The sequence below is a fragment of the Aureobasidium subglaciale genome (assembly GCF_000721755.1).
Source record: "Aureobasidium subglaciale EXF-2481 unplaced genomic scaffold scaffold_21, whole genome shotgun sequence".
NCBI classification, from domain to species: Eukaryota; Fungi; Ascomycota; class Dothideomycetes; order Dothideales; family Saccotheciaceae; genus Aureobasidium; species Aureobasidium subglaciale.
Window position 1 is genome coordinate 1 of NW_013566974.1, and position 23,231 is coordinate 23,231.

The window sequence follows — 23,231 nt, forward strand, 5'->3', positions numbered from 1 at the left end:
CCCCCCCCCCCCCCAAAAGTGCCCACTCCTCCCACGAAAAGCATATCCGTATGAGGATAAGATGAGCTGGTGTAGAGAGATTGTTCAAGAGCTGATCTATCGGGATAGGGCAGAAAGAGTAGAGCAGAAATGTGCCGGCAAAGATAATTTCGAATGTATATATTCTCCGAGAACAAGCGTTTGACAAGCTTAAGCTCTACCACAGCTCGAGCGAAATGGCTCACAGTGTATAGGAGAATAAGGTCGCAGTGAAGGCAAGTGCAATAATCTGCCACTTGCTGACATGCATCATCATCATCGCAGCCGAGACTCTGTCCGTTGACGCGTTTGTAGTAGTAGCAGCTGCAGAGGCACCAGTAGTCTGAGCTGTAATTTTGCCTCCCGATGGCTCTGACGAAGTCTTCGCAACATCTCCAACGCTTCCCGTCGGACGAGTATGACCATCCGTGACAGCAGCAGTAGTAGCTTCCGAAGGAGAACTACGCGTGATCGAAGTCATGAAAACAGTGCTAGAAGCCACCTCATCCTCCGAAGATGTTCCGTCATCAGGAGCGGTATAGTCTTCACCATCACCATAGATCGGGATTGATGAGCAAACAATACCACCATCATTCATCCTCCCGGTATCCAGATTCGAACAATCATCGTTGATCCATCCATTATACCCTAGTAACTCTGGGCTGGTGATGTTGAACCTGATCTCGAGGTCGTGGCAAGTGTCGCCAGCTTGAAGCTCGTAGGTGTCGCAGGCTGGTGGCATACAGAGTGTAAGACCAGGGGGGATCGAGTTGCAATCGTTGATTTTGCCTTCGTTCTGGTAGGTGAGGTCATAGGATGCTACGCCATAGGCCTTCGCGATAGAAGCGCAGGTGTCGCCTTCTTTGGAAGTGTGGTAGTAATGAGTTTCGCAATAGTCCTTTTCCGGGATACACATCTTGAGGCCGGCGCGGAATTCATCGCACCCTACCTCATAAGTCCAGCCTCCGTACTGAAACGAGTAGGAATCAAGTATCAAATGTTCGGGGACATCGTAGTCCTTTGCTATTGAAGTACAGGTTTCGCCAGCTTGAATCAAGTGGTAAATCTTAGAACTGCAGTGAAGATCTTGTTCTTGAGGAGGATCTAGAGGAAAGGGTACTTCGGTAGGATTGTTCAAGCCACACTTCTCGTTGATCATTTGCAGGTTGTGTTCGTAGAAGGCGTCGTAGGCGGAGTATGGAGACTTTTGCATTATTCTGTAGTGCTCAACGTAGCAGAACGAACACATTTCATCCTTGTCTGGTCAGCATTTGAGGAGTCATATATTGCCGATATAGTGACTCACCAGAGGCATGTTGTACACGTCTTCAAAATCACCCGAAAACCCGTCTATGATTTCTGTAAAGCAATTAGACTCAAGCTCAAGATGGTGAGACATCGACGTCAACCTACCATTGCAATTTCGACCACTTTCTGGATCATAGTAGCAAGTTTCAGTCCACCCCTCCAGTAAGCGTCCGGCTTTGAAAGTGTTGATTTGGTCAAACACCTTGAGGCCAGCACATTCCTTTGCGACACCGTCGAAGTACGAACGAATGGAGTCGCCACACGAGGCATCGCAAACAGACTCGTATGATGTTATTTCTGTGAAAACATATCCACGCCATTGGAGCTCGCCACCGTAGTCCGCGATCTGGTTGTCGCAGAGGACCTTTTGGGTGAGTGCTGTCTTGCAGCTGGATGGGAGATCTGTAGCCTCGACTTCGCCTTTCTTGTACATGCTGAAGCCTAGAAATTCCGAACGAGCGACCAAAACGTCTGCGTCAACATCTCGCTCCAGTACAGAATCAGTGGCTGCAGAGAGTTGACACGTTGCAGTCAGAAGGGTGCTTGCAAGCAATACCGATTGGGAGAAGGACCGCATGGTGGAAAGCATGATGAGTTCCACCGGAAAATTCTGACAGTAGCAGAATCTCCTGCCTCTGCAAGGATAGCGTTACCTTTTATACAATAGCCATTCCCACACAGGACCTACCCGCACTATGTTGTCTTCGGTAAGGAGACGGAATACGGTGTGTCTCCGAACATGAAGTAAATTGGTATGAGGATTCCATTGGGACCACGAGCTTTAGTGGCGTCTCAACCGGCGCTATATCGCTAAGCACGATTCTGCCTAGGTATTGCATATTATGGAGGTCCGGGAGACTCCACGTAGCCTCGGAAGTGAGCGTTCCTACATGTCACGCCGTAGTACTGGGACTTCTGGGGAAATTCTGACGGAAATTAGATGACAGGCTCATGAATCTGAGATCAAGAAGAAGCACAATAACGAAGTCGTGAAGGAAGGAACGAGGTCTGGATTGACTCGCTGCAGATCATCCGAAATTATCCACTGCAGCCAAGATGCTTGGCGAAAGGTTGTGTACCGAAAGCGGAAATGACATGTCCGAGCTCCGCATCCTCTCGAGAATGATTGCACGAGTCTACGTCTTTTCCTCCTAACACCCAATGAACATCTGGTTTGATTTTAGTACATGACTTGATTTTAGTATACAGTCAGCCAGGGCATTCTGATACCTCACGTCCTCCTGTGTCTCAAACTCCCGCTCGAGGGCGTCATCCCATCAGCTTCAATCATAGGATCTACAGTGAGGCAGCATATCTTCGTGTACATCAGGTCATGACGCTGCAGAGCTACGATTCTGAGGTACCCTGATAGAAAAATCTCTAATGCTCAAAAACGGATTCTGCATTTATACAGCTAAGCAAAAATCAATCCAGCTTGAAGCTGAAATAGCAATCATCCCCTAGATGATGAACGGCACGATGGCGACTTTCAAAAGTCAAGAGTGCGTCTGACATCCGGAATCCTTCTTGCCAGAGAGGGAAAGTTGGCTCCCTCAATGAGCATACATCAGTAAGGCGGATAGAGTGATCAGCAAGAAACACCACTGGGAACACCTTCACAAGCATCACTAGTCTTGCCACCAGAAATATCAACACCACTCCAAGTCCAACCACTGCAAGAAGCACAGAGAATATAAATGTTCTCGGCATCAGAGTCGACGGTACCTGTTACGCCATTGAAAGTGATGTCTGTAATCTGTTTTTGTGCCATTAGCAATTACTCCCCTCTTTTTTTTCTCTCCAAAAGAGGGCAGAAAACTTACAGGAACGCCAGAAGTAGGTGTACCGGTAGGAGACCCGTTTTCATAGTCTTGCTCGACTACGATACCGTAGTCTGAGATGCCAGAGATGGTGTTATCGGTGTAGGTGACATTCTTGACTGAGCCAGTGGCGTCATAGACGGTTTTGATACGCAAGCCATTTGCAGAATCTTTGATCGTGTTGCCAGAGATGATGATATTGGCAACATCATTATCATCTCTGCCACCCACACTACCAATGGAAATACCATGGCCACCACTGCAAGCATTGTCAGAAAAGGTAATGCCTGTACCACTGTTGATGGCAAGACAATCATCTTGATTCTTGATGGTACAGCCAGTGATGACCACATTTTCAGACTCGCTGACGTCGAAAGCATCAGTATTGTGACCGCAAGCCTCACCATCACAATCCTCAGCATCGCCATCAGAGTTATCAATTGTAAGCCCAGAGATAGTAAGATCAGTAGCTTGAACAGAAATAGCCTGAACAGGTGTATTCTTGATATTCAAGTCCTTGATGACCGAATTTCCAGTCAAGGAATGTGCATAGAAGAATTTTGGCTTGGTTTTGCCGCCATTGGTGCCTTCACCATCCCACCATTTGGCGCCATTGCCATCGATGACGTGGCCAGAGGCTCCGGTGATGGTGACGCCTTTTCCGCCTGCGCGGATCAGAGGACCAGACCATTCGGAGTACTCGAAGGTGGTGGTGCCGGAGAAGGTGATGGTGGCACCGTCGGCTGCGTCAGAGAGGTCGAGGGTTTCGCCGGCGGGGACGGTGATGCCAGACAAGGTGACGGAGGAGCAGTCGGCGATTTGATCGGCGACGTCGTCGTACGAGGTAAAGGTGCAGCTGCTACGCTTCTGCATAGCAGGAGCTGCAGTAACGAGGGAAGCGCCGAGAAGAGCGGTAGAAAGGAAGTTGACCATATTGATGAAAGTGCCGCGGATTGTGTTGTGCGAAAGAAAGGCAAGATGATTGTAAAGATCGACTTGAGTTAGGACAGTCCAGCTGACCAAAGGAAGTTTTGCAAAAGAAGGAGTGAATCTGAGATGATGAGAGAAAATAAACAACACAAGGACGCAGTGGTTCTTATGTTTAGCGACATACAGCAATTAAGAGCAGACCACATCCTGCCAACTTGCCCTCGAGAAGATCCGAAGAATCGATCTCGATATTCCGAAGCTTACACATGAAACACAGAGTTGTCGTGGTACTTCTGAGCCCTAAGCTTTTGAGAATGCGCAACCAAGAAGTCTTGTCGAAGCTTACCCTGATGTCGATCATTGCTTGTGCATTGCTTGCGATCGGAATCTCCATCCCGGAAGTACTCGACAACATTTGGGTTACGTGACAAAGGTCTCGTATATTCGACTGCATTTCCATCTCAGACGTCTGGCGTTTCCACCCAATGAAGGAGACTGGCAATGCCATGCAGTGTGAAAAGCTGATCTGCTTGTAACGGAAGAATTGCAAGCGAGCTTGAATTTGTCGAATAGAATCGATCTCGTATAGCATGCAGTCAATGTCGTCCATCCAGACGTACGACTACTGCTCTTTCCAAGATCCAGATACATTGCTGTGGGTTCTGTGATTTCTTCAGTTGCATGGGATTCTCGACAGGCTTCGCGGTAGTCGCTGCCGTAAAGGCGAGCTCGTTAGTCGTGATGTGCCCGGCGAGATGCACAGCTTGTATGCCAGACAAGTGATCATCGCGCCCGAGTGACAGAAATGATTGTCGTTCTAGGGCAGAGTAGAGAGAGGAGACATCGTCGTCACCCATCATGTTTCGAAAAGAGTGGGCGACTCTCTGCCGCACGACTTTGTGGGGAAATGATCGGCGTCCTCAAACCACCTTCCCTCCATCACCAAACACATGAGCGAGATTTATGCATACATTGGCCAGCCTGTGGTTCGGGGATTATCTTGCTATGGTGAAACAGAGGATAAAAATATACTCGATGGATGCTGCGTCTAATCTACAAGATCGATTCTTTCCATCTTTATGCCAAACCAGTGGCATGATTGACAATATCTCGTCCGGAGATCGCTTCTCATCACATCTCGACAAATCGACATCGATACGATCAGGCAGCCCTGGCAGACTCAATTCTAGCCCTCAATTGCTCAGGCGTCGGCTTGCCGGCTCTAGTAATAACAACAGCATTGACGCTTCCAGCACGAATTATCTTGACAAAATGTGGTGTGACTTCTGCAGCCATAATCTCAAGACACTTCTCAGCTTCTTCTGCAGACAGAGGGTTGCGCAATGAGTTTTGGAGATTTGACAGCAGGACTTTGGTCGAGAAACTTGCTCTTGCACGGCCACCGGAGAGAACGTCAAGCACATCCGCAATGTCTGTGATGCGGTCGAGGGCAGAGAGACGGGCAAGGTGGGCAGGGCTAGGTCCGTCCGCCTTGTTGAGATTTGCAGCTTGTTTGGCGAGGATACGTTCGAGGAGATTGGCGCCGCGACTTGCTACTGCTGCGGCAGACTTGTCTCTTGGTTGAACGACAGGTTTGCGGGAAGTTGCTTCTGCTGCACGGGCGACGATTGCTCCGGCTTTGAGCTCTTGAAGACGTTCGGCGCCTTTTGTGATGTGAGTGATGTTACTTGGTGCGACCTGGCTGGTAATGACTTGGCAGGTAGGGATCTGTGAAACGAAGCCTTCGATGTCTGATCTCGCTGTGGGTGATGAGGAGAGCCATTGCTTCCAGAGGGTGTCAAGGCGGGTGTTGAATAATGTGATCATCTCGGGCTGGTTAAAGTGACCGGTCGTGGAGTTTTTGGTGTCCAGAAGCTCGATGCATAGGCTCCCTTCACCATTGTCGGCCAACTCGAAAGTGTCGTTCTCTCCAAGAATAGCAAGAACGATGAGCATGTCACGTTCTGTGACGGCTCTCTTCTTCCAGCTCCTCGTGACATGTGGTAATAAATTGGTAATGTACATTGGCGTACCGAGGCCATTGTGCGTCGAATATAGTGATGTGCTTGTGAGGAATGCTTTGAACAGTCGCGTAAATTCTTGTAACTGAGCTGGCAATTCGGTTGTAGGTAACGATGATCCAAGACTTCTGAAGGCGCGCGGTGTGAGAGGAGGTGTTTCGTATTCGGTATCTTGTGGTGTCGAGCTATTCGGGACAGGAGCGGTATTGTCGAGCATCATCTGCTCAAAGAGCATGGAAGCGCTCTTGGACGGCGTCTCTGCTGGTGTCGGCGGTAGGGCATTCCTGAATCTCTTGTTCTGCGGAGTTGTGACTTCATCCTCGGCATCTCTTGAGCGCTTCTTCGATTGCGTCGTTGTTGTGTCCGCTTCCACCTCTTCCTGTCCAGTAATATTCGTGTCTTGTGTAGATGATGATGATGTATCGATGATGGATGAATCTAATATCCTGCGCTTCTTTGTGTTCGTCTCGTCCTTCTGACTCTTGGTGACGCGTCCAAAGGTGTTGATGGGCTTTTGGCTGGCGATTGTGCTTTGTTTACCAGAGTCGGGGCTGATGGCCTTGCGCTTTCTTGTGACGGGCATGATAGAGAATACGATATGATATGATATGCTGGATGATGGATGTAACAGATGTGAATAGGTATAATACTATCAAGCAATGGCAATATCTGATGTACTGAGTCAAATGTACGGATGACGGACGACCCAAAACAAAGAAATGAGCTTGCGGTGGCCCGGTGACACGCGTCTTTTCGTGCTTGGAACGCGCTCGCGTAAAGTGCTGCCAAGCTTGTCGGCCGTATTCTGTTTTCTAGCCAGGGTCGTATCCTTGACGATCATTCTCGCAGCCACAACTATCATAATGCGACCATCGCTTGAGCATATGGTCTGGGACTGGTTCTGGTAAACTTATTAACAACAGGAAGTGTTTTCTGATGTTCGGGAACTTATCTCCTGGCTTCGGTGTGGAATTTTGGCATGATTTGTGTTTCGAATTGCGCTGCGCCAGAAGACGTGGTGACCTTGCATCCGAAAGTACCTCAACATCTGTCCCGCGTGTCGGTCAGGAGAAGAAACAAAAACGCATGCTTGAATAGGTTGGAGGCTTCGAAGACCTACACCAGGTGTATATGTGTGCGGACTTCTGGGGAATATACTGTCGCATCTGGACTCAACGAAATGCCACCCGTGGACTACGGCATTCACAAGGTACAACACACTAGCAAGATTGAATTGACAGGATTATTATTCAGGTATCAATCCCCAACTGAAGGGATGTCTTGATAAAATATAATACAAACGCTGAAAGTGCTGATGAAAAGAAAATGAAAGATTCATGCCATCCGAGACTCATGTCGCTGTGTTGTGTGTGCGCAAGCAAAAAGGTTTACTTGCTGCTGCCGAACCAGCTTGAGAAGCCGCTCTTTGCCTTCTCGGCGTTGACCTCGACTGAAGCCTTTGCGTTTGCGGCAGCATCACCGACCTTCTTGTCGAAGGTGTCAACGGCGCTGTTAAATTCCTTGTTGGCCTTGTTCTTGTATTGGTCGATGTTCTTCTCGGCGTCGGCGCGGTAAGTCTCGAACTTGGCGTCGAACTCGCGGGTCTTGTCACGGGCGTCCTTGACCTGGAAAGAGGTTTAGTATTCGCTCAAAAGAGTAGGGCTGGAGGCAAGACTTACGGCGCTGTCAATCTTCTGACCAATCTGCTCGCCGTAGACCTTTGCGTCGGTCTTGAGCTCCTTGGCCTTGCCGGGCAGCTCGTTCTTTACTGATGACGAGAGACGGGCGGCGTCGGCTAGAGTTGATTAGTAACTTGTCAAAGACTTCAAGGAGTCACAAACGTACCTTCCATCTGCTTCTCGGCAACCTTGGGAGAGCCACCAGCTCTGTACATGTAGTAACCACCGAAGGTGGCGGCACCGAGGCCGGCAATGAGGGGAAGACGGGATCTGGCAGCCATTGTGAAGGTGTTGTGAGTGATTGGGAAGGTTGGAAAAAGGGCGATTGTTGGTTTGAGAAAAGTCGAGTGGTATGCAAGAGACGAGGAAGAAGCAGGAAGGGCCGGTATTTGTTTGACAGCTTTCTCGTCCAAAGCAGGGAGCTCGCAGCCACAGCTTAACAGACTTTGGGTGACGCAATGTGACGTATGTCACTTTCATTGGCGCGCATCTCCCGTCCCCACAATGATCGACGCCAGCTCTTTCCCCTTTTGCTGCAGTTCGTTGGAGATCGCAACTTGGAAACAGGACGACCGACGCTTCTCGAGTCTGTTCCTTCCCTAAACAGCTCAACAAAGGCCATGTCGTCGGCTCCTTCCCATATTTACACCAAGAATGGAGATACGTGAACATCATGTCGACCTCATATCTGCCCACCGACTCGACCGATAGAGGCAGCTCGGCCACTCTGCCAGACTCGTCGTCCTCCCCACCTCAGCCTTCCCGTAGGCAGACAGCTCAGCAAATCACCCTCGTTGATCGCACGAACCCAGATCGCCCTGAAATACAGAATCCTGGCGAAGTTCTATATGATGACGACATCGCTCCTGCTGCTGGCGGCTCTCTCTCTAGAAGATGGACAAGCCAATCCTTGACTGGCCATGCGCAATCTTTGCAAGGTTCGGTGCAGAAGCGCATGACCTCTCGCAAGTATCGGAATTACAGAGAAGGAAGATTTATCGGTCCTGAAGACCCAGAGAATCCTGCTTCTGTCGACGAAGGCTCCACCGTCTCCAATCCCGGCAAGGTCACTCGTGGCAAGAACAAAGTACGCGGGCTGCTGGGAACAAGGAAGCAGATGCAACTTGCTTTGGAAGAAGACGCTGTAATTGACGTCCTTTACGAGAACCAACGAGGCTGGTGGTTCTTTGGTGTACCTCACTTCTCGTCCAAAACACTTCTCAACTTCGACCCAAAACCGTGGCTGAATGGTCACAAGAAGCCTAGCCCCGTCAACATCACAAACGCTCAAGTGCCAGATCCCAGCTGGGAGTGGGCTTGGAAATCTTGGTATGTCGACATGTCGAGGGATGTCGACGAAGAAGGCTGGGAGTACTCTTTCTGGTTCAGTGACGGCACAGCATGGCACGGTACACATCCATGGGGCTACTCATGGGTTAGACGACGACGATGGCTACGGAAAAGGGTGCGAAAGCAGCCTCGGAAGACCAACCAACAAGGTCATGCTTTTACTTCTGATTACTTCACCATCCATCCCAAGGCTCCAAGCAGATCTAGCAGTTTTGTCTTTGATACTGTGGCTCGTCAGAATTTGGAAAAAGCAGAGCATTACTTGGAAGATCCCGAGGATATTCGAGACATCGGCTCCCTACTCAACAGCCTCAAGCGGGCAGGCATCGATCGCGAAAAGATCGTCCTTGTCCGCCACTTCATTGACAACGGTGGAGACGATCTCCATTATTTAGGCGAGCAGGTACGTTGCCTAACTTACATCTGTCATATAACATGCTAACAAAGCGTCCAGATGGAAACCATAATGTCACTCTGCATATTCCAAAACTCGCGCCGCTACATCCTAACCATGCTCTCCCAGAAGCTCACTGAGGCGGAGAGGCTGCGAGACGAACACGCAGCCCACGACGAAGAAATCTCCGCCCAAGAACAACAAAGAATCACAAACCTCGAAGCCGCAGTCGCAGCAGCAGACGAACAAGTCAAGCGCCTAGAATACTGGAGCGACATCCGCGACATGGCACGCTCTGGCACAACATCCTTTGCCACAGATGCAGACGTCTGGGGCTATGAGAAATGGAGAGGCTTGGATTCTTCGGGTCCGGAAGCTAATGATATGAGTACGGCCAAGGAAAAAGGGAAAAGTTGGAAGGAGGTAAAGAAGGAGGTTAAGAGCCAGTTGAATCCCAAGGATAGTGTGGTTAATGGAAACAAGGAGAACGGGGAAGCGAAGAAGGTGAGGATTGAAGGGCATGTCGAAGAGAATGGCGAAGAAGGCGTGAATACTGCTGTCGCTGAGGATAAGCCCAGAGATAAGGGCAAGCAACGGGCTGAATAAAGAAATAGCCCTTTTCATCACCAGACTTCCCTCACCGTCATCTTTTCCTTCGTGCATTTGTCTTGCTCTGTGACTTTTTCTGTTTTTCTACTACTGTTTTCGAACTCCAGGACGATACTAGTAGCCCAGCTATCGTATGAAGTCAAGCCATCATCCTCCTTCCTCGACCCAAACACTTTTCCCACACTTAGGAAAACCCAGAATCATATACAACTCACTCTAATCAAGGGGGGGCGCAAAGAACTTCAAACATCTCACTAACCCTCTTCAAGAATAATAAATCTTACATAGTCCTAGAACCGATTTTTTTTTGGTGAGGTTAGTAAACAGGGATTATGGAAACAACTTGCATTCCTCGGTTAAACTTCGGGTCCAGGGAAAAAGAGATGCAAGCGGACGTTTATTTTGACGTCGAGGGATCAAAGAGGAGGGCAAAGCTTTGTGCTTCTTTGGTTCTTTGGACTGCGGATCTTGTCAAAGGACGATTGTGGATTTGAAAAGGGTGGGTTAGTGTACAATGACGAGATAGCGCTGTGGTGCTAGATGGGGAAAGTTGGTGTATTGGTAAGTGGACGGATCGTAAAGGAGAGGCGCACGCGAGCAGGGAGTATTTCACGTCGGCGAGTTCAAATGGTATAAACGTAATTACAGTGTCATGACAGGTGTGTGTGTGTAAGTCGAGCCGAGTTATGCTCCCTTCCTCTTTCCTTGTTCGTATGGAATGCACTGGCTTATCTTGCCGAATCTCTTCTTCCTCTGATGAGCAGTCCGCATATGTAAAGGCCGACTGCGCCGAGGGTCATGCGTGCAGGGAACAAAACCCTAATTGCGCCTCTCTTGTATGCCACTACCACAACTTCAAGAATCGCTCTTTGATGTAGCGCAAGCGGCTAGACATCGCTTGAGGCACTTGAGCCGAAAACAGCAAACAAAGGAGTCGTCACCGAGAAGAGCTGATGGTGGCTCATTGCTCATCCTCCCTTGACCTCATCACCCTTGCCTTCGTTCTCCTGCTCGACCTCATCATCCTGTTTCTCCTTCCCCCTCTTCTCCCTTCTCTTCATCCGCTTCTCTCGTCTCTTCTCACTCTTCCTGACCCTCTTCTCCTGCTCCTGTGCAGCCTTATGCACGGCTGAGAGAGGTGGGGAGTGGTTGAGCGAGTGAGAGACGAGGTCCCCGTACCTAGGACCGCGCATGTTGCCTTTGAGAGTAGGTGGCATAGGGGTAGTATGGTCGCGAGTGGCTTCAACGCCAAGGAGTCGATCGATACGGTCTTGAATGGTCTCGGCCGAGGTTGAGAGAGCGTGAGCCGGGTATGGACGAGGCATACGACGAGGGTCAGTGCCTCGGTAGCCACCGTTGATGACATGTTGAGAAGGTGCAGCGTTGTGATCGAGGTCACGACGACCATTGAGAGGAGTGCCGGCGTGAGGAGTCTGAACAGGACGAGGAAAAAACTGCTGAGCAGCCGGATCCAGGCCAGTATGCCCACGGAGTTGCTTGACTTCTTCACGATGAGGATATTGGGAGCGATGCGAATCAGGCTGGGCCACGGCGACAGCGCGGCTACATTGACTCGTCAGCGAAACACAAAGCACCAGGCAGTTTGGTCGGAACGTACGGGGTGACATCTAAGCCTACGTTGCGAGCTCGGAGGCTGTGGTCCATCTCCACGCCGTTACCGACGATACGCAGGTCGCGGCTGGCGGGCATGGCTCCAAACATGAGGCGTTGGCTATCAGGACGTCAGCATGGTTCAGGGCGAACAGGCAGGGGAGACATACGCAGGGGCACGCTCAACGCTTTCGTTGCTGTTCTGAGACATTTTGAATTGTTCTGTCCATTCACATAAGCTAGATTCCCACAAATGACGCTGGTGGAGTCATCTATGTGACAACAAGAGGGCACTGACCTTGATTTAGATGTTGTTGACGACTGAGCTTAGTAGGACTTGTAGGCACAAGTCAGTGGTGAGTGCGCGAAAGATGTCGTGGAGGCGACTGCGAGTTGCTTGCGAAATCTGAACAGTGTGCAGGCTGATATCGGGTGTACTTACGAGGATACAAGTACTTGAGTCTAGCTATTGGTGTTGTTGCTCAATGTTATTGATGATTGTGGTGGTTGAGGTTGCGAAGTAGACGAAAGTCGAAGCGAGGTACTAGCAACTACTTCCACACCAGCACGAGCGTAGATTCGACGACTCCAAACTTCCGAGCACAGGTATGGAAAAGTACGAATAGCGAATCCTCTTATGAGAGCACCTTCCAAAGCATCACAATGTCAAAGGAGGGGTTAAGTATATATCATAAGTCTGGATCGACTCTACTGCTACCGTAGAGCAACTGGGAAAGGCAAAATCTGCAAAGCAGACAGCCAAAAACTCCAGAAAAGGAAGAAAGGAAGAAACATTAAGTGCCAAATCTGGCCGTCCCTGGGTATCATCGAGATGGAAAGGACACCATAAACTCCAAAATCAAACGCCGACCAAAACTGTACATGTGTGACAGCAACGAGCCAACAAACAATGACCAAAAGACGTGAGTCCGAGTTGAACGGTCGTGCAGAATGCTCATATTTTGCCCTGAACATCGCTGTCTTCGATGGCTGGGTCTTCGCCCTCATCTCGGGGGCCGTAGACCTTGCGGTAGGCGAGTTCGCACGGGGTTCCACGCGTGGTGCATCGACGACATGGGTCGCCTTCGTTGCGTCCCTTCACGCAACCAGATTTGGCCTTTCTGCAACCTGCACATGCCTTCAAGCGCTTGGTGGGATCTGTCTCAGGGACCTGTCTTGGTTTTCCTTTTGATTTGGTGACTTTTGACTTTGGCTTAAGGTCGGTATCCCTGACGGGGCGTCAGTATTTCTCGCGGTCATGGAGAAGCAAAAACGGGCGCAAAACGCACATGCGAGTGGTGGAGCCGCGCAAAATTGGGGCAGCTTCCGGCAGCTTGAACGAATCGGCCGAAGACACCTGTCGCTTCGCGAGGGAGCTGAGAAAGCTACTGCTGACTGTTAGCTTGACACGAAGTACAGAACCTTGGGTAGAGGGAGACTTGCGGAGCGTAGCGAAGATGGTCGTGAGCCATCAGTACCTGGCGGGCGGGGTTGCCATCGAAGTTCGCGGCGCTAATATTGGTGCCTTGACTTCTGATGTGAGGTCAATTCAGTCGATGTTCTCCAAGATCTCCGTCAATGAAATATCGTGATGCTTACGCGGTTGAGAGGGGCCAGTACTGTGATGGCAGACCGACCCACGATTGAGAGTCATCGGGGGCCACGAATATGACTGGTCTTAGTTCTTCGCGTGCGAGATGTTGATGGTCATTCTGAGTGGGCGCAGTAGGGTTGGAGTTGTACAGGTAGTGGATGTGGTAAGGCCACGACATTTCCTGGGGATCCGGATAGACAAAATTATTGTCCATGGTGATCGAATTTGCGCGTAACGAAGTTTCGAACGTACAAAGGACCGGAGGCTAATAGTTGATTGATACTAGCAGCGCAAAAGATGATGTCTCGCATTGTTGTTTTTCTGATCGAACCCGAGTAGAAACGTGGTGGAAGAACATCTGAAACGCCAAACAGCCAGACACAGCTTCCACGGCCATCTAGCTCGCAACCAAAGCTTGGACCTCCCGAGCGGCAACTATGTCATGTAGGGCTGAGTGTTCATATCAAAAGAGTGATCGGGATCATCGAATAGTAAACAGGTGTGCATTGATTCTCGATGGCTGATTGTTTTAGCTATCTTGCACCAACTTGTAACCACTTCTCGATGCTCTATGCCCTCTCGGTGCGATCTCTCAATGATATTAGACGACTTTCCTCCATTTTTGCGGAGCCTCAAATTGTAGACATCGAGTGATGGACGTGGTGCGAGTCTCTGATGGGGTAGGGGATGAGTAGCAGTAAATGGCGATGCCGGTTTTCCAGCCTTGAGTTTGTGCGCCACATTCATGATTGCCCTTTTATGGGGGCGGACGACATACTCGCCACCGGTCTCAGTGCACTTGATGCACTTCGTGGCGCCAGAGACCCGCTGGCACTTAACCTTTGCGGTGTGGCAGCCCCAGCAAGCTCCCTCTGCTACGCCAGAGGCGGCTTGGATCTCCTTGCTGTTGTACAGGTCAGTGTGTTACGCTATCATGGGGCGAGGGAAGGTCCAACTTACGCAACGGCGGGTCCTTGGACATTGGGAGCAGGAGTGTCGTTGGCGTTGGGTGCGTCAAGGGGGGCGTGGGTGGGCTAGTAGGCCAGGTCGCGATCGTCGCGGGTGGTGGCTCTCTCCTTAGGCAGAGGAGGGAAGAACTCCTTGTGCTTCAGGGGGCCGAGATCATTCCTAGAGCCATCATTAGCGTCACGTATCGTGTTGCGTGTTATCAATGATTGTCAGTCTTACTCGCGGGTGAAGGGAGCGAGAGAGGGCTCAAGGTTGACCCAGCCGGCGACAGAGAAGACCTTGTCAGGGTCGGGGCCGATCTCGACAAACAACTCCTTGTCTTCCTCCTCGGTGGGTAGATTGCTCCTAGGGATGCGAGGTCAGTCAAGTCACCGCGGCATGGAAGATCGAAGGGAAATGCGCTTACAAGAAAGGAGTCTCATCGATGGGCTCCTCGAAACTCTTCCAGTGGGGGTTTGCGCCCTTACCGCGTGTGTTAACCATGTTTTAGTATTGCTGCAACAGAATATCAGCGTTGAAAGGCAGGGTGTTTTTTTTTTTTTTTGAAGAGTTTAGCACATACGAGAGTCAACCAAGACTTAGTGAGGGTGATGTGGTTGCTTAGAGGGCTTGAAAATGTTGACAATGTTTTGTTGTGCTTCGTGGCTGCGCAAGCGAAAATTCCGGTCACTGCACTAGCTCACGACAGACTAAACAACCATGATTCAATTCACACAATGGCGAAACTAATTATGCGAGGAAGCAAGTATGCTTCGCCTTCTCACTATATCAATGCACAACTCGTTTCGATCCATTGGTAACGAAGAGCAAGGGAAGAAAGTTGCCCCTATTAGTACACCATCCATCACCGAAACATTGAACGTCAAGCTGCGAGACCCGGTACTCAACTTCTATGATGGGCGGCTCCAATGTCGTGAAGGGGATCGTCCTCTACTTCCTCTCCCTCCTCCTGATAAGCCAGACCATCTGCTGCACCCGCCTAAGGAGCCAAAGCCTCATTGCGAGCCATGCGAATGGCGAGAGGAACACTTGAGGCAGGGTACCAGCCTCCAGTCCCACCAGGCTGTTGCTGTCCCTCCTCGCCAACGTTCTGCTGAGGACCGAAGATGTAGTTGTTCTCGTCCTGAGCCAGCTCAGGTTAAGGATCTACGTCTCCGGCCTCTCCCTCGCCGCCCATATCTTCCTCAACAGCATTATTCAGAGCCTCGAGATTCTTTGCTCCTTTGCAAGGTCTCTTTCCTGACTGCTTGCCCTCCTTCTTTGCTACTCTGCCGGCTCTTCCAGCCTTCTTGAGAATCTGGAGGCCTTCCGTGAAGACGCAAGGAAGTCACACCCTTGTCTCTGCACTTGTTGCAAGGTTGGGTCGATGATCCGTCGCGGTACTTGCGGTGACCTTCGTAGCAGCGATCGCAAGAGACACGGGTTGAGTCTCTCTCTTCAATCTCGAGCCTAGGAGGAGGAGGATGACTGGCTTCAGGAGCGTCAAGGCCGACGCCCTGTGCATCCTCCTCGACCTCACTCTGTGTGAGAGTAGGAGCTTCTGGTTGCACGAACGCCGGGTCGTCGGATGTGTCGAAGCTACGATTTTTTGTCAGACAAGATGCAAATTATGACATGCTAAGTGAGATGAAGCTTACTTGACCAGCCCAGTGTACCTCTAGGTGTCGGTAACAACATATTGCATGGTAGATAGCTGATGGAGACAAGCGATGAGGTGTTAGTCGATGTCACTGACACAAATCTACATTTCAATGGTCAAGCTTTGAGTCACCACACCTCATCCGACGAGGAAGGTCCATCCTTTAAGTGCAAAGGCTCTTCTAGCGACGGTTCTACTCGTCTGAGTGACTTCACCCTGCCTCCCACCCAGACTGCGCTTTACCAGGAGCAGTGCTGTACTGGTTGTTGAAATTATCTGATGAATTTTGTCACGAGCGCAGGATATCATTGAGCAGCTGCAAAGTGTCTAAGTAGTCTCCATATATTACTTGCTAGAACCCTCAGAATAGACACTTCTCCTAGACCTTCCTCAATAGAAGCGTACTCTTAGGATGAGAGGCTTGTTATCGCAGAGCTCCTGAGCGGCGTCGTCGGGGAGATTTTCGATGTTCCAGCAGTGATCAAGAAGCATCTGCTTCAGGTGCTGACGCAGGGGCTGTGCAGGTACTTCAGTAACAGGGAACTGGCCATCAGGAGGAAACACGACACGGCAGAGAAGGATGACGTTGATGGGTCCGGTGACCCCCATTGCCTTCACGTTGGAGGTGATGCAGGTGATCAAGTTGCTGTTTTGCAGGTTCAGGGCCATCAACCAGAGAGCCCGGTAGAGATAAATGAAGTCATCATGGCTGGAGTTGACCCCGAAAGCAACTAGGAGGTTGAGCTTCTGCTCAGCTCTGTCGAAGAAGTAGAGCAGTACAAAGAGAGCCTGTGCCATACGAGGAGTGACGAGCTTTGTGCGTTCCTTGTCGTCGTAGGCGCAAGCGACGGCTCTCGGTGCGTACTTGAACACACGGAAGATGACAGTCGCAGGCAAAGAGGAAGTTCGCGTTGCACCACCGTAGTTGATCGAGAACAGTTGATCGGCCATCGAGACTCTACGTTGGAATCAGCAAGAAGAAGTTTCTGGTCACCAGGCCGGTAACACTTACTCGTTGACACTAAACCCAATGGCCCTGATACTGACGATTCCCATGCTCATGGCAGCAGCAGCGTTGATGATGTCGTTCTTGTTGATCAGGCAGGTTTGAAAGTCTCCACGCATCTCGAGGGCGAAGTCACTCGCGGCCTGCGCAGCAAATGTCAGGACTTTTCGTACGCAATTGTGCAGTAGATGTTTTAGTGATTGCTTACCTTGCTGGAGTCGTGTTGAGCCATGTTTAACCAACAAATCAAGATAGGAAATCCTTGTGTTGATTTGATCTCAGATGGCAGCTCTAAGCAGGGGCTAGGCCACTCCTTGGATTCCAACAGAACTCAACCACATCAATCTACAGAACTGCATCATCCGACTGGCATTGAGCAAAAGGCTACACCACCCGCCTTGACATGCTTACTGGACGTTTCTCAGCCATTGAATGCTTTGGTTCCCGTGAAAGTGTCGAGCCCGCGATATTCCGCCATCAGGGTCGACTATCCCTCGAACAACGCCGTAGTCGACCGCGACCTCTCCGAAATGTCCCCTCAGCTTTCCACCAGCTCTGGAGGCTCGCATCTATCCTACTCCATCATATCACGAGAATTCGAACACAGTGCTTGGAACGAATAAAGCTCAGCCATGGATCAGACATTTTTTGGCGCATGAAGCGGAGAGGAAATCTTCAAACACAGGACGAGAGCATGAGCACTGGTGGGCTTGATACCAGTGAACTTCGCTGTTTGAGCGAAGTGCTTCGATAGCCGAAGTGAACGGAGGTTGAGAGACCACATCTGGAGATACTTTTGAAGCAGAAACAGATGCACTGCTTCCGTGTCATTGAGCGTGATCAGGAATGCCAAAGATTCCAGGAGATTTGGCAAGCCTCCAGCAATTCCAGATCTTGCCATGTCGCGTAAATATTGAACTACATTATCGATGGTAGTGCACAGCGCTCATCATCTGGTCTAGTACTCAAGCTCGCGCACAAATCTCTCAGAAGCTCGAAAGTGAACTACGTGGTTACAGTCGTCATTTAGAACCATGAATCTCGAAAGAATTGATAGGACATGCATAAGATCACGCCTCGTCATCATCGCGAAAGGTGTTCAGTAATTGGTTCATCTCCTCACTCTACTCAACCTCGACATCTGATCTGAACTCCAACATCCATACAGCCTTGAGACTATGCCTCTAGCAACACAACAACTGCAAGGACAACGCACGCGACCGGCTTTCTGCTGGGCACACTGTCTGATCGGTGATGACAAGTGAGCGAAACGGGTCTCAGTAATCGCTATCTATGATCGGAAGGGATGAGTCCTGCAGGTTACTGACCCTTGATGGCCCCCGTGACTTCACAGGCATTATTTTCCTTACGGTGTAACCTGTCTCTCAATGCAAAGGCGGGCAAGGATAGCAGATCTTAGGGATCAGAGGCTTGAGGAGCTTCTCTCCTATGCTCTGAACTTCATCCTTACGTAGGTCGATGGCACTCAGAAGACGTGCGATTTCGTCGGCGATTGGGACATTCAACTTTGCCTGAGCAGCCCAGGTCTTGGTGCATTCTGTTGATCTCTTGCACTTTGCGGGGGGTTCCAAAGCTTTGAACCTTGATATAGTAGGACAAGTCATACCCTGGCGTCGCGACGCTATATTGCCCATCTAGCAGATCTTCACCTCACACCCGTCTAGTAGCGATTACAAGCTCCCGTGGAGTTGCAGTAAGGATATTGCCTCACATCGTAGCGCAAAAGATTAACCACTATTACCATCTTTCGCGAACCTCATGCAGCTTCCCTTCCTGGACTCTGCCATATCATTTAAACACATGACGGCCGTTCTGCCCTCAGCTAGCAAACTTCGCACTTACCATATGTTCTCCCTCATAAGATAATTATCACTATCCTTGGCCTGACAAGGCGATCCCGCACGCCGACGACATAGATTTGATCTTTACTTATCGAAGAAGCATCTTTTCATCACATGCCTCGGCTTCCATCCCATACCCTGGCTATTCCGCCATGAGAATATCGCACAGTTGTGAAAACTGGAGATGAGGACGAACGAATATCAGAGCACGATTGAACGGTGACCTTCATACCCTCTACAGTGCATCACCACATCATCCCGAAGAGATGGCACCGAACACTAGAGTCATAGGCCCTATCCCTCTCCTTGCCTCTCGTCTCTTCCTCCTACTTTATAAACGAATCCAAAGTTTTAGAGCGACTAAAGGCGGAAAGATAAGACTAAATTCCGCTAAATGCCCTACAGCATTAGCATCTTCCGTATCTAAGAACCTCGCATATCCCTAGATCAAGGCAAGTAGTGGCATCTCGTATCCAGAACGCAAGCTGTACCTTAATCGAGCACTCTGTATATCATCCAAAAAAAAAGAAGAAAAAAAAAAGCAGCAGGTTATAGCTAGAAGAAAAAAAAACACCACTCCCCGATATACGAAAAAGAAAATCCCGAGGACGTTTTTTTTCTAAAGCACTACCTCCTAAATCTCTCTCGGTCGGTATAATAAGGGGTCACTTATTCAGTTAATGGGATATATACCTCTATAACATAAAAAAAGACAAGGGATTCTCCTATAAGAAAAAACCACTCCCAAGGTTCCGTAAAAAGGTCGAGAGAGCTAGGGGGGGGCTTCTTACACTTTTGGAAGGGATAAAAAAAAGCACGAAAAGGGTCCCTGGAAATCATCTATACATCTTTTATTTTCTCTAGATATAGGACAGATGTAGCAATTATTGAGTACCAACGACCCAAGCCATGAAAGAAGAAAACTCGAGTTATGAGAGTTATAGACCTATGTCCCTCGCTCATCCCTCTTATTCTCCTATTTTTTGGTCAAGGCAGATTTCAATATCAAGCACACCCAGCATAGGAGTAAAGTGAGAAATGTCTTCGGTTGTAAGTTTACAAGAAGTAAGTCAAAATGTGAGCCGTAAGGCAGTATGGTGTGATAAGAGTAAGTTCTTTTTTTCACTTCGACCTATTGACAAAGATCACTTCATGCTTCTGTGGAGCAAGCGTATTGAATGTATGAGCGCGCGAAATAGAGCTAAACTATCATCTCTGTAATCCGAGCAATTTCGTCCGCGAAGCAGCCCATATCTTCAATCTTCTCAGCAACGACCATCATCTCTCATTCCCCATAAACGCATCCTCATACTACTTCCGTACGAAAATGTCTACTTCAATCTCTCCACAAACATCTCCCTGTGCCAGCCGAACCACTTCTCGAATCTCTTTGCCATACGTCTCAGCATCACCGGATTGACGGTAGGCGTAGGGTGAGGGCGATGCAGCACGATTGTATTGACGCCGCAATCATCTTCGTCGCCATCGCGTCTCAAGGTAACAGCTGAACCCTGACTCTGCAGAATGGTGAAGCCAGCATCGACCATAGCGCCCAAGAAGTGCTGCCATGAGAAACTGCGTTGAGCTTCTGCACCGCTATCGGGGTACATGTGTTGGAACACGACCAGATTATCTTGCTTGACGAAGTTAAATGTTGGTAGCGCAGTGATCTCGCGGATGGATGCGGTGGTTGTCATGACAGGATCAGGCTTGGCAGTGTCGGCCAGAGCGGTCTTTGTCTTTGGTCTCATAACGAAAGCCGTGCCGGGATCGTTCTCCTTGCCCCAGACTGTCTGGGCCTCATGCTGAACAGGTTGTCTCGATGCAATCTTCTGGGAGAAGAGCTCTTGACGAATGCACTGCCTTTCGGCCTCCAGCTCGTCTTTGTAGCGCTGCGTAGTGGTTGCGCAAAGGACTTGCATATCCTTATCAATCAACTTCTTACTGACACCAGCCTTTGTCAGGTCCTCGGACCAAAGGACCTTGAAGTGCTCCCAGATCTTAGTCAGACAAGCTCGGGAGGCGTTGGCGTCGCGAAGCCATTGTGTACCCTTTTTACCACGAGGCCATGGAAACTTCTGGAGAAGTTGTCGCAGCTCAGGACCTAGCGTGTCGCCCAGAGCCGGTCCTCTGCCAGCGTTGATCTTCTTGATCCAGTCATCTGGAGACGTAGAGGACGCTTTGATCACTTTGATCACTCCCCCTATGACAGAACGATCGCGAATGGTATCTGAACGAATACTGGTGATTATCTCGCTTAATATAGCCATGTCGGAGAGCCGATCAAGCATTGTTTGACTGATTCGGCCGGCCTCTTTGGGATCAGTACGACACAGATTGTCGATGATGGCAAAGTTGAAGGAGGGGTCCATGGTGAAAGGTCGATCTTCGTCGTAACCCAGTGAGTTAGTGCTCCAATAGAGAAGATCATCAGTGAACCAGTCACGCGGAGTGAAGGATCGATTAGTGGACACCACCTTTGCACTGCCTTTGAACTCGAAGTTACGTTCAAAGCCCCTCTGAACGATCGTAGCTCCTCGGACTTGTGGCTCGAAGCACGCGAAAGTCTCGATGCAAAGATCAAAGACGATGAAGACAGCCTGATCGTACTCTTGCTTACTAGCTCGGGATGGGTACTTCTCTAGAATGCCAAGGTATCTGATCATCAAGTCGCTCTCAGCGACCAGCTGTCGCCAATAAGATTCACGATGCATGGTCTCCCAGAAGAGGTAGTCGATGATCCATGGCATGATATCTTCCTGGCGCCAGGTCTCGAAGAACAAGCAAGCGGAAATTTCCTTTGCCAACGACTGAACATATTGAGAATCTGTCTGGAGAAGATCCAGTTCGTCAAGTGTCACGCGATGACGTGACGTGATGAGTCCGGCGACTTCGCGAGGGTCGAAGGTCGGAGGCTGGGAGTAGGGCTTTGCAAAGTCGGTGGACCAAAGGAACTCTGCCTCAAATCTGTAGAAGCTGGCGGCGATCATGCGGTCCCAATTGGGGTGGATCTCGAGCGTGAGAGGCGTGTCGGAGCCGGCGAGCAGGGACTTCACGCAGTTACTCAGTAGAGTCATCATCGTTTTTTGAGCCGAGAGAATAACATGGGCCTTGGTGAAACCAACCTAAGAAGGGGGATGAAGTCAGCATACGTCTTTTGCAGACTGGATCCAATACACGGAATGGTCCGTGATTGCGAGACAGGACTCGGGAAAAGATGACTCACAATCTCCCAACGATGGGCTTGCTCAGCATTCCACTTGACCAGCTTTCCGTAGTCGGGACCTTGCATGACAACGCAGTTTTCATTGAAGATGCTTGACATTATACCGAAATGCTCGGCGAGCACGATGTGAGCATTATCAAACATGATCCACTTCTCCGGGTCGTTGATGGTGCGATGATGCAACAAGCTGAGGAAGAGGGTAGGATCTTCTGAAAGTGTTTGAGCATCGAGATAAGGTAAGAACCATGAGTCCCAGTGTGATGCCAGAGTCTTGTCGCGAAGATCGGCGTCTTTGATCGATTGAGACGTGTGCATCTCGAGGTTCATCTGCCAGCTGCCTTCCTTAGTCCAGACAGTGCGGACTTTTGGGACGTTGCGTTCGCCTTTATAGCGGCGGTCTGGAACTCCGACGCGATCGAGCAGGTGAACAGCAGCCCATCTCTTGTCGAGCAAAGTTGTATTGGTGGTGAGGAAAGTGAAGCGCTTGGCTGGAGACTTCTTCTTCCATCTTGAGACGATCAAGTCGGCATGTTTGCTCAATGCGTCGCGAAGGTAGGCAAGGTCGATCTTGATGCTCTCGGCGACTGTCGAGATGAATTCTTCAGCCTGGCCGTCATTGGCGCCCATGGAAGCTGGGAAGAACTGAGGCGAGCACACGGTACACTCTTTGGACAGACCATAGACTCCGCTTCCGGAGCCGTCCTCGGCGCAGTCGAACGGACTGGCAGGAGGATTCTTGACGTCGAGGTAAGTGCAGTTTGGACGGTCTCTTAGAGCTGGCTCATAAGTGTTGAAGCCAACCTTGTCTGGATTCTTGACGCGCATCAGTGAGGAGCGGACGCCCCAACGGCGGTCATCGCCTAGAGCTTGCTTGGCCTCTTCAGAGCCGAGAAAGAAAGTCTTGATACCAGGTACCGCCATGTTGGCGAAGTTGGGATGGTGAGAATGAAGGAACGAAGGGTGGAAGAAGCAGAAGTTGAGTGAAGATTGCAAGCTTGGAGCTTTGGCGAGGAAGGCACGACGCGTCCTGCACTTACTGCAGCCTTTTTGTGCAGACTTGCAAACACGGAAAGTGCGATGAGACGGTGCCTCAATTCGTCACTTTCACGGTCAGACACCTACCTGACTTCTGAGAAGTACGTACGTATCATTGCCTACAGCGATGTGTCTATTGGGCTTCTTATTGGCTCCATAC

At 50.0% G+C, this 23,231-nt stretch overlaps 10 protein-coding genes across 10 annotated transcripts; 1 reads left to right on the forward strand and 9 right to left on the reverse strand.

Moving 5' to 3' along the window:
- Positions 1-2,315, reverse strand: AUEXF2481DRAFT_91174 (uncharacterized protein). The gene is made up of 3 exons (XM_013485583.1): positions 1,432-2,315; positions 1,325-1,377; positions 1-1,273 (listed from the first exon to the last, which is right to left on the reverse strand). Exons 1-3 carry the CDS (start codon positions 1,913-1,915, stop codon positions 221-223), a joined length of 1,590 nt encoding a protein of 529 aa, XP_013341037.1. The 5' UTR covers positions 1,916-2,315; the 3' UTR covers positions 1-220.
- A 599-nt stretch (positions 2,316-2,914) lies between these two features.
- Positions 2,915-4,019, reverse strand: AUEXF2481DRAFT_68604 (glycoside hydrolase family 28 protein; the record flags this gene model as incomplete). Its single annotated transcript, XM_013485575.1, has 2 exons — positions 2,915-3,082; positions 3,150-4,019. The coding sequence occupies 2 exons, from the start codon at positions 4,017-4,019 to the stop codon at positions 2,915-2,917; spliced, it is 1,038 nt and encodes a 345-aa protein (XP_013341029.1).
- A 986-nt stretch (positions 4,020-5,005) lies between these two features.
- On the reverse strand, positions 5,006-6,789 carry AUEXF2481DRAFT_42875 (uncharacterized protein). The gene has a single exon (XM_013485510.1). It carries the CDS (start codon positions 6,678-6,680, stop codon positions 5,238-5,240), a length of 1,443 nt encoding a protein of 480 aa, XP_013340964.1. The 5' UTR covers positions 6,681-6,789; the 3' UTR covers positions 5,006-5,237.
- Positions 6,790-7,485: 696 nt separating this feature from the next.
- Positions 7,486-8,057, reverse strand: AUEXF2481DRAFT_7522 (uncharacterized protein; the record flags this gene model as incomplete). Its single annotated transcript, XM_013485456.1, has 3 exons — positions 7,486-7,722; positions 7,777-7,892; positions 7,943-8,057. 3 exons carry the CDS (start codon positions 8,055-8,057, stop codon positions 7,486-7,488), a joined length of 468 nt encoding a protein of 155 aa, XP_013340910.1.
- Positions 8,058-8,449: 392 nt separating this feature from the next.
- AUEXF2481DRAFT_7523 (uncharacterized protein) lies at positions 8,450-10,126 on the forward strand (the record flags this gene model as incomplete). The annotated part of the gene is made up of 2 exons (XM_013485457.1): positions 8,450-9,529; positions 9,581-10,126. 2 exons carry the CDS (start codon positions 8,450-8,452, stop codon positions 10,124-10,126), a joined length of 1,626 nt encoding a protein of 541 aa, XP_013340911.1.
- Positions 10,127-11,097: 971 nt separating this feature from the next.
- On the reverse strand, positions 11,098-11,951 carry AUEXF2481DRAFT_32030 (uncharacterized protein; the record flags this gene model as incomplete). The annotated part of the gene is made up of 3 exons (XM_013485487.1): positions 11,098-11,692; positions 11,748-11,861; positions 11,911-11,951. The coding sequence occupies 3 exons, from the start codon at positions 11,949-11,951 to the stop codon at positions 11,098-11,100; spliced, it is 750 nt and encodes a 249-aa protein (XP_013340941.1).
- A 744-nt stretch (positions 11,952-12,695) lies between these two features.
- On the reverse strand, positions 12,696-13,548 carry AUEXF2481DRAFT_7525 (uncharacterized protein; the record flags this gene model as incomplete). Its single annotated transcript, XM_013485458.1, has 4 exons — positions 12,696-12,969; positions 13,030-13,128; positions 13,163-13,273; positions 13,340-13,548. The coding sequence occupies 4 exons, from the start codon at positions 13,546-13,548 to the stop codon at positions 12,696-12,698; spliced, it is 693 nt and encodes a 230-aa protein (XP_013340912.1).
- Positions 13,549-15,282: 1,734 nt separating this feature from the next.
- Positions 15,283-17,180, reverse strand: AUEXF2481DRAFT_7527 (uncharacterized protein; the record flags this gene model as incomplete). The annotated part of the gene is made up of 6 exons (XM_013485459.1): positions 15,283-15,426; positions 15,635-15,881; positions 15,941-15,960; positions 16,348-16,900; positions 16,955-17,091; positions 17,157-17,180. 6 exons carry the CDS (start codon positions 17,178-17,180, stop codon positions 15,283-15,285), a joined length of 1,125 nt encoding a protein of 374 aa, XP_013340913.1.
- Positions 17,181-17,382: 202 nt separating this feature from the next.
- Positions 17,383-17,904, reverse strand: AUEXF2481DRAFT_418856 (uncharacterized protein). The gene has a single exon (XM_013485589.1). It carries the CDS (start codon positions 17,847-17,849, stop codon positions 17,586-17,588), a length of 264 nt encoding a protein of 87 aa, XP_013341043.1. The 5' UTR covers positions 17,850-17,904; the 3' UTR covers positions 17,383-17,585.
- A 2,182-nt stretch (positions 17,905-20,086) lies between these two features.
- AUEXF2481DRAFT_418871 (uncharacterized protein) lies at positions 20,087-23,103 on the reverse strand. The gene is made up of 2 exons (XM_013485590.1): positions 22,037-23,103; positions 20,087-21,935 (listed from the first exon to the last, which is right to left on the reverse strand). Exons 1-2 carry the CDS (start codon positions 22,955-22,957, stop codon positions 20,142-20,144), a joined length of 2,715 nt encoding a protein of 904 aa, XP_013341044.1. The 5' UTR covers positions 22,958-23,103; the 3' UTR covers positions 20,087-20,141.
- Positions 23,104-23,231: the final 128 nt, after the last annotated feature.

Coding starts and splice junctions, on each gene's coding strand:
- AUEXF2481DRAFT_418856 (XM_013485589.1), bottom strand. CDS start 17,849: ATGGCAAGATCTGGAATTGCTGGAGGCTTGCCAAATCTCCTGGAATCT.
- AUEXF2481DRAFT_418871 (XM_013485590.1), bottom strand. CDS start 22,957: ATGGCGGTACCTGGTATCAAGACTTTCTTTCTCGGCTCTGAAGAGGCC. Junction 21,936..22,036: donor AAGCCCATCGTTGGGAGATT/GTGAGTCATCTT, acceptor CCCCCTTCTTAG/GTTGGTTTCACCAAGGCCCA.
- AUEXF2481DRAFT_91174 (XM_013485583.1), bottom strand. CDS start 1,915: ATGCTTTCCACCATGCGGTCCTTCTCCCAATCGGTATTGCTTGCAAGC. Junction 1,378..1,431: donor AAGTGGTCGAAATTGCAATG/GTAGGTTGACGT, acceptor ATTGCTTTACAG/AAATCATAGACGGGTTTTCG. Junction 1,274..1,324: donor ACGTGTACAACATGCCTCTG/GTGAGTCACTAT, acceptor TGACCAGACAAG/GATGAAATGTGTTCGTTCTG.
- AUEXF2481DRAFT_42875 (XM_013485510.1), bottom strand. CDS start 6,680: ATGCCCGTCACAAGAAAGCGCAAGGCCATCAGCCCCGACTCTGGTAAA.